General features: G+C 35.7%; 1 protein-coding gene across 1 annotated transcript; it reads right to left on the bottom strand.

Annotated features, from left to right (window-relative positions):
* Nucleotides 1-278: 278 nt before the first annotated feature.
* LOC144443867 (very-long-chain (3R)-3-hydroxyacyl-CoA dehydratase 3-like) lies at nucleotides 279-16549 on the bottom strand. The gene is made up of 11 exons (XM_078133454.1): nucleotides 16466-16549; nucleotides 14493-14535; nucleotides 13328-13401; nucleotides 12242-12403; nucleotides 10619-10694; nucleotides 9508-9618; nucleotides 8205-8332; nucleotides 7078-7190; nucleotides 5670-5776; nucleotides 1180-1314; nucleotides 279-386 (listed from the first exon to the last, which is right to left on the bottom strand). The coding sequence occupies exons 1-11, from the start codon at nucleotides 16547-16549 to the stop codon at nucleotides 310-312; spliced, it is 1110 nt and encodes a 369-aa protein (XP_077989580.1). The 3' UTR covers nucleotides 279-309.
* Nucleotides 16550-16965: the final 416 nt, after the last annotated feature.

Genomic DNA, 16965 nt, shown 5'->3' with positions numbered 1-16965 from the left:
ACTATATTTTACCATCCTATACATAAACTGAACTTATCAGCTATACAAAGGAACCGAGTAAAGACTAAACAAAGGCATACATAGTCAGAAAACATTACAGGAAGTACATACAGCAAGTAAAACTTTAAAATGTAGCTTTCTACAAGTAATCATGAACATTTTCATCAGAGTGACAAGACTGTACTGAGAAACAGACAGATTCATTACAATTTAAGAATGATTGTACTTTAAATTTGATCAAAAATCTTATTAATTGCACAAATGAATATTACTATCTACCCAATTCACACCTTGTGATTCCTATTAGTATTATGCCGTCTTCTTCTTCCTCTGGTGTAGTTTTCTTTTCCTACTTATGTACATGTGTTTTAGTAGAAATGGCATACCTGTAATACAAACAATAGTATTTAATATTCAGTAAAATGACAGTCTGGAATCAAGTCATGTGGGGATTTGGCTCTTGCTTCTCCCCTTCCATGCCTGGTATTTTGCGTATGATCTAATGCTTTAAAGAAGCTATGGCCAGAAAACAGTTGCAAATTCTTATTGGGTTTTTAACACTTCCTAATGTGAAATAACATCGGTAGCATCACCATGTGATTAGAACCAACTTGTAGGGTTGAGCAAATACGAACATTATGGCAGAATACCAGGCATGGTAGGGGAAAAGAAAGAACAAAATCCCAACACAATTGGATTTTACGCTAGTAAAGTGAAGATACTTTTAGTTTGAGAAAGTCTTTCAATGACCAAGCTCTGTGATTAGAATCCAAAAGGTACTAGCCTGATTTACCATCTGTACAATCTTCTTTGAGTTCCTCTATTTTTGCTTGGTTTGGTTTGGTTTGGTTTGGTTGTTGTTGTTGTTGTTGTTGTTGTTGTTGTTGTTGTTGTTGTTGTTGTTGTTGTTGTTGTTGTTGTTGTTGTTGTTGGTGGTGGTGGTGGTGGTGGTGGTGGTGGTGTGTGTGTGTGTGTGTGTGTGTGTGTGTGCATGTGTGTATTTGTCAGAGTGGTGAGTGACTGTCACTATACTGTTCCCATCTACTGATACAGAAGTCTCTTACATCAACTTCAAATGTGTACGTTCCATATCTTGTATCAACTATCAACTATCACCTACAGATGGATGTCTCAGTTCAATTAACAGCTGTTCCTCCAAAAGATTCCAACATGACTTACCTATGAAAATTCGAATGGCGACATCACACCACAGCCACATTGGAAAATTCCAGCTAAAATTCAGGGCATTTGGTAAGGTGAGAGAAAACTTGCCAGACTTCTCATACAATGATGTTGCTTCATATATACAAATTGCTGAAAAAAATCCCAAAACACACATCATTAAGATTTAAACTTTTCATCTGTACGACAGAAATGTATTTTTGACTATTTGTACACTTTGCATATTGGCTGGTGGCTGGTTACTTCACCTATTAAATAAATTGCTTGAAAAAATCCCACAGCACTTATCATTAAAATTTGAAAAATTCAATTTTTCAAAAAATTCTGAAATCTTTGGACAATGCCAAAAAACAATCTACAGATCATATCTGGGTGGAAATTATAATTCATGATTGAAATGTGGGACCTCATAATTTTCTTCTGACTTAAAGTTTAATTATAATTTCCAAGGCACATAATAACGAAATGAAAAATTGCCAAGATGTACACATACACTCTCACTTTTCTCTCTCTTTTTTTCGTTTTTTAACTGAACAACTGAACCAATCCATCACTTTTAAGATGTTATGATGAGAAACATCATAACATTGGGATTTCTATCCAATGATTCTCTAAACAAGAAACTCCCAGTCATGTCATAATACCATATAGCACATTCCCTCTAGCTCTATTGCTTAGAGGCAGTGTTTACATGTTAGCTGAACAAAGAAAGTGCTTGAATTAGTCCTGGACCAGCAGATCTATTCAAATCTTCCTACTATCAAATTAACACATACAGTTCATTTGCAACCTGGTTTATCAATACAATGTAACTTGCTGTCTTAGTTTAACAATCACTCATTCTCATTAAAACACTATATTGGATTCCTACATAGCCACACTACATTCACTTCCCCTCTTTACCACTAAATTACATTAATTAAAAACACATTGTTTGATATCTTCTCTATTTACTACACTAATTATCTTGTCTAAAGGCCTAGACAATACAAAGACCAATATGTTTGGTCTGAAAGGGCCAGCTTTGCTTACTGAACAGTTCATGTGTTGTAATGAATGAATTTTTACTGATTCATTTTTGCTGATTATTGTTAGAATACATTTAATCTTCAATAAATTCCAGCTTGATGTATATACTTTCTATCCAAATTTGTCAAAGTTCAATCCTTCTAAATTAATCATTCAAACCAAAATTCCCTACAACAATGTTATTTGGGCAGGAAACATCTGAATGGTATTATCTAATGTATGACTATAATTGTATACTGGTAAACAATAGATTCTATATACAATACATAACTTGAAACAGATGATAAATGGTCCCTTGTATTAATTTACAATTTTCATTTCTTTAGTGTTTTATCTATTGACTACCAGTGCTAATTGTTTGCCTGTACATGTTTTGTCTGTGTAAAAAGTAAAATACAAACTGGTGATACCTCATTCCTTTTATCAATTTCTAGTTTCATTTTCTTTGTTATTTTTTGTAATTTATCAATCACCAATTATTTTGCCTGTACATGTCTTGTCTGTGTAGAAAGTAAAAAAGATGATACATGGCTCTTTCAACAAGTGTTTTTTTTTATATTTACTAGAATTTAGTTTGGTTTTAACTTTCATTTTCATTAATCAACAACCGTTTTGCATGTCATCACACTACGATGAACAGTGACAACCCATAAAACACCATAACACTATCACCAGAGACAACCTATAAAACACCCTAACACCACAGGGGGGAGCGAGCATGTAATTGATTGATCGATCGATCGATCAATCAATTACATGCTCGCTGCCCCCTGTGATAAAACACCATAACACTATCACCAGAGACAACCTATAAGACAACATAACACTATCACTGGAGACACTCTATAAAACACCATAACACTATCACCAGAGACAACTTATAAAACACCATAACACTATCACTGGAGACACCCTATAAAACACCATAACACTATCACTGGAGACAACCTATAAGACAACATAACACTATCACCAGACAACCTATAAAAATAAGACACCCTAACACTATCACCAGAGATAACTTATAAAACACCATAACACTATCACCAGACAACCTATAAAAATAAGACACCCTAACACTATCACCAGAGATAACTTATAAAACACCATAACACTATCACCAGAGACAACCTATAAGACACCATGACACTAACACCATAGACAACCTATAAAAATAAGACATCATAACACTTAGACAACATAAACACCATAAACAAATATCATAACACTATCAACATGCAAGTAACACTGCAACAAATAACAATCCTAAGCTTATGGGAATCCAAATGTCAAGTACCCTGGCATACCAGTATATAGATCAGTGTATACTCCCTACAGGACTGAGGTGATACAAATAAGTATAAAGGAGTCTACCCTAACCAATCTCGAACCCAAACATCCTAGCTTGAATATAAATATGTATCTATTGTATAGTATGATATTACTACCAATCATACAAATATGCAGTATGCTAGGTAGTCTAATCCTATTCCTATCCCCGTCATAATCCTAACCCTAACTCCCTAGCTTGAACCGAAATTTGCATCTTTGATTCATTCAGATCACTGTTCTATATTCTTGCCAATGATACAACTCAGGTTTATGCAGGCTTGTCTAATACTATTCCATTATAACTCAAACCATAATAAAGCTCCCTAGTTGAATATAAATGTGCATCTCTTATACAATAAGATCACTGCTCTATGATACAAATCTAGTAGGAGATCAAACAATATTCCTATCCCTGTCCTGATCCTAACCATAAATCCCTAGTTGAATACAAATGTGTATGACAGTATCTATTGTACAGTGCATCCACTGTTCTACATATAGCACAGGGATCAGTGAGCATGTAATTGATTGATCGATCGATTGATTGATTGTCATACAATTAAATGAGGTAATGTCTACATTAAGTGAAATCAGTAATGCCTTGCTTGGGTTGTACGCTTATCATTCTAGTCGCATGAAATTGGTTGACACGTGCGTTCGTCAAGTACCATCATTTATAGTTGTGATGACCGAACAAACCGAAAAAAGTCTATTGAATTCAGGAACTTCTGTTTAGGTGTGGGTGAATAATAAAATCATGTTTTCACAGCATTCAAGTGGTTGATTTTGTCATTCATTAGTTGTACATCACTCCCTGGCCAGCTGGGTTACTTGGCCATACGGTTATTTTAGAACAACATGCATCTCTCTCCGTGTATGTCGGCAAAGTTTCTGACTGTAATTTTTTCAAGAGTAGAAAAATAGCATTGCCTCTGTTGATGCCATCCCTGTAGTGATTTTGACACACGCAATAACAAAAATCTCCCCCCCCCCCCCCTCCACAAAGGAATTACGTTTGTCGTGTGTCAGTTTTCAAATGACACGGCCCATCACAAAAACCATGTATAATAAAATAAGTAGTTGACTCGCTTGCTGGACCTACACTCATACACAAATGGTGCCATTTCCTTCAAGTCAAAAGTCTGCCTCAAGATCAAATACACATGATGATACAAAGAATGATTACGGCCTGGCTGGGTGCCTACTAAAGGCTTCACTGTGTATATGACAAGAATCCCCCTGCCTGTTAGACTAAACATGATAACTATAACTTGGCATTATGTTAAGCGACCCGATTTGTTCACTTCAAAGTCCACAGCCGTAATAGGAGAAGAAAGAACAAGGTGTCTTTCTTTATTCAATAAAGAGAAAATTATGTACAGCTGAAAGAGAGAAAAGTAGCCAGGGAATGAAGAAAAATAATTTTATATCACCACAAAAATCAATCAGTCAATTAATCAATATCATACAAATAATAAGTTTTAAATCACCACAAAAAATAATCATTCAATCAATCAATCATTCAACCAAATAATAAATCAATCAATATATCAATTGATCGATCAATCAATCGATCAATTAATCAATTACAGGTGCTCACTGATCCCTGTGCATATAGTTGCAAAAAATACAAACCAAACTCTATTGCTTGAATACCCAACCCTAACTATAACACCCTAGTTTTAGAACAAATGTGTATCTACATATACATTCAGTCCACTGTTCTACATTCCCCTGACTCCCTAGTTTGAGTACTAATGTGTATCTACATATACGTTCAGTCCACTGCTCTACATTCCCCTGACTCCCTAGTTTGAGTACAAATGTGTATCTATTGTACATTCAGTCCACTTTTCTACATTCCTCCAACTCCCTAGTTTGAGTACAAATGTGTATCATACATACAGTCCACTATTCCACATTGCCCTGACTCCCTAGTTTGAGTACAAATGTGTATCATACATACAGTCCACTATTCCACATTCCCCTGACTCCCTAGTTTGAGTACAAATGTGTATCATACATCCAGTCCACTATTCTACATTCCCCTGACTCCCTAGTTTGAGTACAAATGTGTATCATACATTCAGTCCACTATTCTACATGCCTGTCAGCACATTTCTTACCTTCAAGGAGGAATCCTAGTGGATACAATGGAATCCATACTGTGTACCTTAGCCAGGTGATCAACTTACTTTCTTTACCAATCGCTGATAACATATAGAATGGATACCTGTAATAAACCATTGACTTCATATCACTTTGAATGACAGAAAAGTATGCCAACAAGTTAAAAGAGCATAAAAAAAACTATTTAATAATTGGCATCATGATACCTTCAGTGCTATGTCAGATGAGATAAAAGTTTAAAACCGAAGAAATTGTCCCGACAACCATGTACAAGTAACTTATATGGAGAACAAAACCGTGGTCAACATCACTAGAATATAGAAAATATTGCCGTGGGGGAGTTCATTAAATACTTTCATTTATCGTTGCAACAACCAAGGTCTTTTGGGTTCAAAAAACCCAGTTAAAAATGAAACTCGTGGTTAGTCTAATTGATAAATAAAATTACGTGTTTTCACCATGCACGAGATTGTTTTGCCATTCATTTACTACATGTATATAGTGCAATAAATCACGTTACCTGGGTTTCCCAACGGGATACATGTGATAGAACACTCGACCGTATGTTTATTTTTGATAAAAAATAAATCTTCATTGCATTCTTGATACAGCCAAGTTTTATCTAGGCCATTTTACGCAAATTTCAATGTTTCTCGAAAGATGCAGCTTTAATTTAAATTATCAAATGTAATGGACAATTTGCAATATCAGCACCTGAACTCCAATGTGTGAACTTGAAGCCAACTGAGATCAACGATCATTTACATGTAAACACATACTGTCTTGTGTTGTTGACCGACACTACTTAGACGATACTGAATAAAATGTGACTGAAATGAACAAAATGCTACATTTTAATTCCTAATTCGTATCAGAGATGTACGTTTTGGGTCAAAAAATGTGCTTTTTGGTCAAAAACTCAAAAATTCTATAATTCCAAAACTACTGAGCAGATGGGCTGAAATTTACTGGGGATGCATCTAGAGATGTGTAGATGAAGGTGTATTCACAAAGTGATGATCCCATCCCTTTTGTTATCTTTGTAATATGCATAATTATTTCACTGCTGCTAAGGGTGTGGTCATGGTTGCTAGGGCTCGTTGTGCCAAAATGTTTTTAACAATAACTGCAGAATAACACCTCAAGAAACTTTCCCACTGGGTTGGTACGTGAATAACGATTCCAAGAATGTGAGCAAATATGCATAGCAACGAGACCATGCCCATAACAACAGCCAAATACAGTTGTGCTATAACGCCATTGGCACTATTGTTATAGATCCGGAGTATTTCCGCCTGAATCAAAAATCAAAATCAGTTTGTGTCACTAGTTGTCAACATATTTGGTCTGTGACAACAAACATCAATGATCACTTTTACTTGAATTGACAAGGGATTTCCTTACCTAAATAGTTCTACTAATGTCCACACAAAGATTAACCAAGTTACAGCTGACTTCTCATACATAGATTTCTCTGGTATTATCACCAAGAAGAGTAGAAAATTACGACCATATAACTGAAGTACATAAAAAACAGAAGAAAGAGTTATTTATTTATTTATTTTGACAAAATATGGTAAACTCTTGCTCTTATGAGATATGTACCTAATATTAGTTGCACCGGTGCACAAGCACACTAGTGGCAATTTGCAGTGCAATTGCATACATATACGCAAATGAGTATCCAATCATTCACTGTACACAAAAGCATGTGATCATATAGTGGATAAACATAAATGTAGTAACAACAGAACCACATGACACATGTACAAGTGTGGGTACTTGGGGATGTTTGCACTCATGCAGCACTTTCCCTTGATATGCTCTTGAAAGATTGACCACAGAGAGTACTGCAGGCTCTTGTGCAAATACCACAAGTATGCCAATGTGGCACTCTAGTATCATGGGGGTTCTGTTATATTATTTAATATAACGTGAAGCTTATTCCAATTCTTTGACTTTAACCAAATTCAACTTCACAGAAACAGGATTCCAAATACAGGATCCAAAGTGTTCCATGGGTTCAATGTTAATGCAGGAAGTAACCAAAGTGCCTGAAGAAAACCTGTGATATTTTAATAGTGCATTCAAAGTGAATAACACTCTTATGATATTAGAGTATGGCAAAGGTACATCTCATTCAGACTGAGTTCAAACTCTGACTGCATGTGATGGTAACAGGTGGATAGTTGGTGGTACAAGGCCACTTGGTGCAACTGAAGGAGTCAACTCAAAGTTTTTCTGGACACATATTTTGTATCGGATGGAACCAGTAGCAACTATTTTTATCATTCCTGGTCTTGCACTCAAACATCACTCACATTACAGTTCCCTTCAGTTCTACAATAAGCTGGGTAAATAACTTGTGCATTGAATTCAGAGTTCCTCAACTATGCCAGAATTTGAATATGGATAAAAGTAGTACCTATTATGTATGGAGAAGTAACATCAAAATTTAACTAGCCCTAAAACCGGATTGATTCCGCCAGGTATTGCATAATATAGGTGCATAGAGTGATATAGTCCATTACCTGCATCATTGGAGCAGCAACTCCAGTTTTAACTATCCCTAAAACTGGATTGACAACTTCCAATATGGCCCCCACTTGACATATGCACAATACACCTCCTGCATTGTTGAATACTTCCTCGTAATTTCCTAAAAGGCAGAAAAATTCATGGATTAATGAAAATAGATTAGAATGAATATGACTACATGTATCAGAAATGGAAAGATGGAATGTGGGAGAGTGTAATGTAACAATTTGTTGACACCCTTATGACACTGTCTGAACCAATATATACCATGCATGTATTGTTCCTAAGTTTCTTGAGTACCTGTTCTCTGTCTTCTTGCCTCCCACTTATATAATCAAAGACTGTAATTCTTGTTTCATGTCATGAAAATAATTAATAGTCACAAGAAAACTTAGTTGCGATGGAACCAGTAGCGCATGATTCCGCGGACTACAAATTCTCGCCTACCGTCTCGAATTTGTATTAGTCCGCGAAATCATACTTGAGCATTATGACATAAAACTAACATTGATTTCATGGAATTATATATTTATAACATAACTAAGTATTTCCCCGTATTTTTCTAAAATTTTAAATCGTATTTTACAAAAACTGCATTATTTCATCACACTATATTCTTCATCGCATATTAAATAATGGCGCCCGACGGCTATGCAAATTACATAATCACGTGACCTGTGGCGAGGTCAAGCTTACCGTATACACGGTATCAGTCATACTGTTGTGTGGTTTTTCAACCAAAATTATCGGTTATAACCTTGCAATGTACATGTAATATGGAATTTAGTTTAAAACGTACGTAGAATTTGTCTGAATACGACTTTTGTGCCGTCATTTTAATCATATTTTCTTGGGTTGTGTAAGTTCGGAGATCTGAGATTGACAGAAAATCGGAAGTAAGCTTGCCAGCTGCTACATCGATAATCTATGTGATTTTCAAATAGAATAAAATGTATCAAATAAAAATAAAAGTACCTCTACGTATCAAACTCATACCACCCACGGATACGTGTAACATAATGTATGCATTATGTTTTGAAAGCACATAATTATTACGACAAACTTGATCGTAGTGCTATAACGTAGGATTGGCACGAACACTCGAACAGTACGGAGAAAAAATAGTTTGGTAGATGCTCTGAAATCAGCCCCTGTTTGACGTCACACAGTAGAAGATATGCACGTATTTATGTGATAATGGATGTATGCACACATATACATACATGTATACATGGAAGTACACAACATATGTATATATGAAATATGATGTAAATGTTCTTCTCGTCTCAGTTCTACCTGATCCATATTGCTGGAAACCGGTAAGTAAAAGATATCCCACAATAAAGAAGCCAATAAACTGTAGGAGGTTGTAAGTGAATAAGTATCCTTTCTTGATTTCTTCCATTGCTGATGACAAAAACATGGATACAGATGTGTTAGTTATAAGGCACCTATTTGCACCGGAAATGTAAACATGGATACAAATTTGTTAGTTACAAGGCACCTATTTGCACCGGAAATGTAAACATGGATACAAATTTGTTAGTTATAAGGCACCTATTTGCACCGGAAATGTAAACATGTCAGGTGTTGACAATCACACTTTAGTATCTTTAGTTGCATGAAAAGTTTTAATAAAGTGAAAGCAAATAAGATTGTAGCTACAATGTTTAATGACATTTTAACTTGGCATTTTTATTTCATCACGACACTGGTAGCTGCCCCTTCGCAAGATAAAAATTGTATTTCAGATTACTAATATTGCTTTAGTAGGTAGAATAGAACAGTGGATTGATGTACAAACACCTACCATCTGATTACTGATATTGCCTTAGTAGGTAGAATAGAACAGTGGATTGATGTACAAACACCTACCATCTGATTACTGATATTGCCTTAGTAATAGTATGTAGAATAGAACAGTGGATTGATGTACAAACACCTACCATCTGATTACTGATATTGCCTTAGTAGGTAGAATAGATCAATGGATTGATGTACAAACACCTACCATCTGATTACTGATATTGCCTTAGTAGGTAGAATAGAACAGTGGATTGATGTACAAACACCTACCTGTACCATCTGATTACTGATATTGCCTTAGTAGGTAGAATAGAACAGTGGATTGATGTACAAACACCTACCATCTGATTACTGATATTGCCTTAGTAGGTAGAATAGAACAGTGGATTGATGTACAAACACCTACCATCTGATTACTGATATTGCCTTAGTAGGTAGAATAGATCAGTGGATTGATGTACAAACACCCACCATCTGATTACTGATATTGCCTTAATAGGTAGAATAGAACAGTGGATTGATATACAAACACCTACCATCTGATTACTGATATTGCCTTAGTAGGTAGAATAGAACAGTGGATTGATGTACAAACACCTACCATCTGATTCTGTTTTTCTTAATCTCTCTTCAATTTCTCTCAAGGCAATGTTAGGATCTTCTGGCATTCTCGGTGGCTGAAGAAAAAATGAGACAAAATGTATCTGTCTGCTACAAATCTTGCACGGTTATCAATAACAAAGATGATATACCCAGTATATCTTATTTCAAGAGTTACTACTACACACCACTACTTTATCGAAAAAAATTGAGATTAAAAACTCACTCATTGCACAATGTCCAAATCATTTGATATTGAAAGCATGTCACTCTTTACATCAGTACAATGATATTTCCTGAACAATCTCATTGCTCCTCTATGATATTTCATGTATGAAAATATTAATGGTATAGTGGAACCTTTTATTGACTCACAACATGTTGTGACCAAGGTAAAAAAGACAAACCATTATTATATTAATATTGAAATCAGTCACAATGCAAAAAATTGTGAATTGCGAATATATCCTATGATTCATGCACAGGCATGATGGCTTCAGGTGGTGCACAGTCCACTGATTTACTACATTGCCCTCTATGGCCCACAAAGAAATTCTTACGTTTTTATATCACCTGGGTTGCAAATGTCCAATTCTCCTGCAACCTTACATGCTTTCTTTTAAAAATTTGCAGCTACAATGTACCAAGCACCAAACAACAATATCCCTGTATTGTATGACACCCCACACCCCTATTTGTTTTATTACAGTTCCGAAATTTCAGCAATAAATGATAAAAATCACTAAGATACATGCTCATGGGTCACCAGTGACAACCAGTGACAATGTGATTTTCTTGTAATCCTGTCATAGAGATAGTATAGTCAACGTTTTTTTATTTCACCAATTTGAAGAAATATAGGGTTGGTCATGTCTTAAACAGAGAATTACTTACGGCAGTCCTAACCATAAGTTAAATGAATGATTACAATTTACAGGAGTGTATGTAATGATGAATCATTCAGTCAGGGGTGTGTACACCATGTACCTACTAATTGGGATTAAGGCCATCCTAACCATAAGTTAAATGAATGATTACAGGAGTGTATGTAATGATGAATCATTCAGTCAGGGGTGTGTACACCATGTACCTACTAATTGGGACTAAGGCTATCCTAACCATAAGTTAAATGAATGATTACAGGAGTGTATGTAATGATGAATCATTCAGTCAGGGGTGTGTACACCATGTACCTACTAATTGGGATTAAGGCCATCCTAACCATAAGTTAAATGAATGATTACAGGAGTGTATGTAATGATGAATCATTCAGTCAGGGGTGTGTACACCATGTACCTACTAACTGGGATTAAGGCCATCCTAACCATAAGTTAAATGAATGATTACAGGAGTGTATGTAATGATGAATCATTCAGTCAGGGGTGTGTACACCATGTACCTACTAATTGGGATTAAGGCCATCCTAACCATAAGTTAAATGAATGATTACAGGAGTGTATGTAATGATGAATCATTCACTTCAGTCAGGGGTGTGTACACCATGTACCTACTAATTGGGACTAAGGCCATCCTAACCATAAGTTAAATGAATGATTACAGGAGTGTACACAACAATGAAGAATTAATCGTTCAGTTGGGGGTGTGTCACCATGCACCTACTTACTTCCTCTTCCTCTTCTGTATCATCTTCATCTTTCCACTTATCAAAGTCTATTCTCAGCCAGACTGGTTTCTTTTCCTTCCTTGTGAGTCTTGGCCAGAAGTATGCTCCATCCTTGACTACATTAAACTCCACACAACGTGGTGTCACTCTGTACACACATTTCTGTAATATCACACAATACATACATTACCCATTATTCATTCTTTTATTTCCTCTTTGACCTTAAGGTACACAAATCAGAAGGTTTTTTTCTATTTAATTTCAAAATTTATATCAAACTTTGTAAAAAAAAAAGTTCATTATTTTCACACATTCACTATGAGAGGTTTGCATGGATTGGAAATGACATCAAAAACACTAAAGTTTGATTCCTATGTGTGAAGCAACAGTACAGTGGATGGAACATTTCCAAGGCAGCAAACATATTTCAGACGTAGATCATGACACACAGTTTTTTATAAGTTTTTGTAACCTCAGTAACTGAGGGGGGAAATCTGGTAAACCTTACATAGATTTCTTTCCATCAACCATAATTTTGATGGGGAACATTGTAACAAAGGAATCTGGTGAAACTTTTCTTGGCATACATTTCTATACCTTGTACAACAATCTGGTGGAGAAAACTGTAAGAACACCTGGGAACTCAAGATATATTTTACACATGTACCACCATTAACAAAATAACTGTATTTTGAAATATGCGTAATGTACCATCATCATTCAAATGTTGTATGCTATCTAATCTCAGCAATTCTAGGTACCTGAAAGGTAACTTCTGCTTTTAATATGCGCTACACATACTAGACACACATGATAAGTAGACCTTTTTGTTCTATTTGACCCTCTAGCAGTGTGCCATCTAAGCCAATATGATGCGCCACTGACACACATCATTTCTAGTGACGCACCAAAATTTGGTGTTCCCCTATCTCTTACTATGTGGTGACTCACAGTTTTTCTCATTTTGACTCACAACAACAAAATTTGGCTATCATTAAAGGGCACACTGCCCTCTAGTGTGTGGTAGAATGGTATTGCAGGTATCTACAATTCTATAACTAGTAAGCAGTAGTTCCATGTACTTACCTTGGGCTCTACATAATCATAGAAATTCAGGATAAACTCATAGACTTGTTCACCACCTGCACCAATACCAATACCTGTCAATCAAATATAATGACAATTAACTTGACACCAAACACTCCTTAAAATGGTGCATATAGACTTTACAGTGTCTTAAAATTGAGTATGTGATGGTCTCAGCTGAACACTAAGTAACAGTAAGCACACATGTCAAATATATCTCACAAGCAGTACTGAAGTACCGTTTGTATCTAGATGATAAGTAACCAATATTGTTCTATTGGTTCGCTACTAGTATGTGATAGTACATAAACTAAATGTAACTCTACACAGTCCCTTCCTTTGAATCCTTAGCTTGTACTTAATTGGTTAACTAGTAGAGAGTGATAGTACATAAAATAAGCATAGTTCTACACAGTCCATTCCCTGGCTTTTACTTTAATGGAACAATGGATCTGACTGCATTAAGTTTCTTGTAGTTTTCTTCCTTGAAGGAATGTCATGCACTACTCTGGGTAGGGAAGCTGTCAACATCTGTATGTTGGATTTGTTGAGTGACAGTCAAGAAAATATCATGGTAAACTGGCTTTTCCATTGCAGCCAACTGATAAATTGTGTCAGTGACAAAACTACATTATGTGCAAGCAAGTACAAGCTTAGTCCAGCAGCTGCTACACCCTTGGGTAATTCTGCTTACTTTAAAAGCTACCATATAGTCAATCAAGGGCTTGCCCAAGAGGTAATGTACTGCATACTAGAGGTACTGTCACCCTTCAGCTTCTGTTTGGCAACATTCTGAGGTCAGATCCAAGATTTTACTACAAGATCTAGTACAAGCTAGGAATGATATGAGAGACATCTACCATTAAGGAAATAAATGAATATTTGGCCCTGGTTTGGTGATTTGTAATTACTTCTTTCAAACTACAAGAATAACTCTAACACCTTCCTCTATGGTACTATGAGTATGATAATTTGTTATTACAGTAGTATTTATTTTTTTCTGACTTGTATACTAGTATGCTGTCCATCACATAAAAAACACTATTATATTTTGACAGACATCAGGTCAAACAGAAAATGTACTTTCTGCTACATGAAATGATAAAGAACATCATATACTGTGGGAAAGTTTAGTTACCATAGCAATGAAATGGTAGATACCTACCTTTAAAATGAAGAACCTTGTCCTGTATATCAACGTTGGCATTCTGTGCAAAAAATAACAATATTAATTATTATGATGATTGAATTTTAAGAGTACAGTATTACCTATAAAACCAACCTTACAGTAAATTTGTATGTACATATGCTTCAACTGGGTACTATGAGATCACATATACTTAAAGGGTAACACCACTCCAGGAAATAGTGGTATTTTCATGAACTTTGGGTTCCGGAGAATCATTTCATGATTTCACATCACATGAATTTCATGTGATTGCCAAGAAACACCAAACAAAAACTCTATATCATCTTCATTGTCCTCATTGTCTTCTAGTGCTTCCTCATGGAACTAAGCACACATACATGTACTAGTTGAACAATGAATAATCATGACTAGGCACCATCAGTATGGTGTTTATGTTTTAGTTTATGGTCACAAAGTAAACTTTGAATGTTTGATGAACAAAACATGATACCCTAAACAGCTATGAAGCTTGGGTTTTAGTTACATTTGGTGTCTATGAATTAGTTACGACAGTGTGAACCATTCCTAACTAAATGGAGCCATCATTATTTAAAGCATGGGCATCAGTTCAGAGAATATTAGGGAGGGTCACTTAAAAATTACATATACACAGGGTGGTACTGGAAAAATGAGGAAAGGCAAGGGTGACACAAAAATACAATCCCTGAGCTGCTTCAATATACATGATGTATTTCATTATCAATTAATCAGAGGATCTACATTCAATACCAAAAATGATGTTGTTATTCAGTATAAGCACAGAAATCTCTGTTGGGTTCCAAGCAGTACGGTTTTTATTAATAAAAGCCAACAGTCAGAAAAAAATTGCAGAACTGTAATGTATTATCATCAGCAGGTTCAATATTACTACAGACACATTCTCCAAAATTCTCAAAAATTTAGAAGTGGAAATGTTTTGATATTTGTTGCAAATATACTCATTAAATTGGTTAAGTTTTGAAAACAAATTTTGATTTATTCTAAGATTTCACCAAACAGCATCAAAATTGGTTCATTCAAAACTTTCAAACTGGCTTCGCGCTTGTCAGAGATGTGGGAAAAACCTCTTCTCATACTCGCCCCCAGCTTTGCCATATGGGTCCAGTATATGGCTATGCCTAGTCTAGCTACTAGACCCTAACCGCAGTCGCATAGTGTAGCGCCGAAGGCTCTGTTCAGGGTTCACAAGAGAGGTAGTGTCATCCTCGGTTTTTGTTCAGCAACATTTTGAGTGAAGATCCAATGTCTTGTTACTACTAGACTAGGCTATGCTGTCCTCTCCACCTATATACTTAATTCTCCTGATGAAAAAATCTAGTGACATGCCTGCAAAATTAATACAAATGGTACAATATATGCTATATAAAAGCAAATTTAAAAGAGAGGAGGGGGGTACTCTAATTTTTCATCGTTCTTTGTCGATTCCTCTGATTTCCCAAGGCAATAAATAATGACAGTTCCCTAGGGCCCAGGAATAAAGACAGTGGTGCATTTATAGTAATTTATAATTACGTGTACTCCAACTTAGTACTTTGGGATGAAAGGCCATGATAACTACTAAGGTCTACCGTCTAGATTGTCTCAGTCTCAGACCACTAAAATCTTTTTAGGTCTGAGATTATGTAGATAGCGAGAACGTGACTATTCGTGACTAGTCCTACTTGCATACGGAGTAAGTCGTCTCTTCCTTTTCCTTCCTTTCTTTTTTCTCCTTTTCTTCGTTCTTCTTTTATGTGTTGAGGGTCATGTCAGTAATGTAGACCCGCAAGCTGGACTAATATGGGACTAATAATATATGGGTCGTGACACGATATGACGCTGACGACCTGAGGAGCCGCTAACTTTACAGTCAGTGGCTTACTGTAATCATGCTGTAATGAACAGATCGTTGCATACAGACGCTACTGCAAGCACATGTCTGTAAACTTAGTACGATAACTTCTACTCACCTGCACGTCTTTCAGGTCAACTTTTAGAGAAATGCTATCATTTCTTTGTGCCCAAAGTACAATCGGACTTGGATGTTCTGCCATGATGGAACACGCCACCTAGTGGCGAAGTGAAGAGTTCGAAGCTTATCGAAGCATGTCAAGTGTGATGGAGAGATTACAAACTGACAATGGACCATCCTGATCACAGCACTCGTTATATCATAATTCGTGATATTTTCGTGCACCCTCATCTGTCATAACTCGTACATCACAATATATCTCTATACGTATGTTTTGTCACAGAACTATGTCTGTACAAATATGAAAATAATAATTAAACATATATTTCTTTGTTTATATATTCATATTATTGTATTGTCTGTGCCTGAGTACATAGCTTTGCTTGCAGAGTATATATGTAATATAAATTATAGGTATATATAATGACCACTCAGTATATGTTCACTCTAAATCGAACCTTGACCATTCACCATCAAGCATCTCCCTGCAGCAATAAG

The sequence above is a fragment of the Glandiceps talaboti genome, chromosome 12 (genome assembly GCF_964340395.1).
Source record: "Glandiceps talaboti chromosome 12, keGlaTala1.1, whole genome shotgun sequence".
Taxonomy (NCBI): Eukaryota; Metazoa; Hemichordata; class Enteropneusta; family Spengelidae; genus Glandiceps; species Glandiceps talaboti.
Note: the sequence above shows the minus strand (reverse complement) of the source record. Positions and strands in the feature narration are given on the sequence as shown.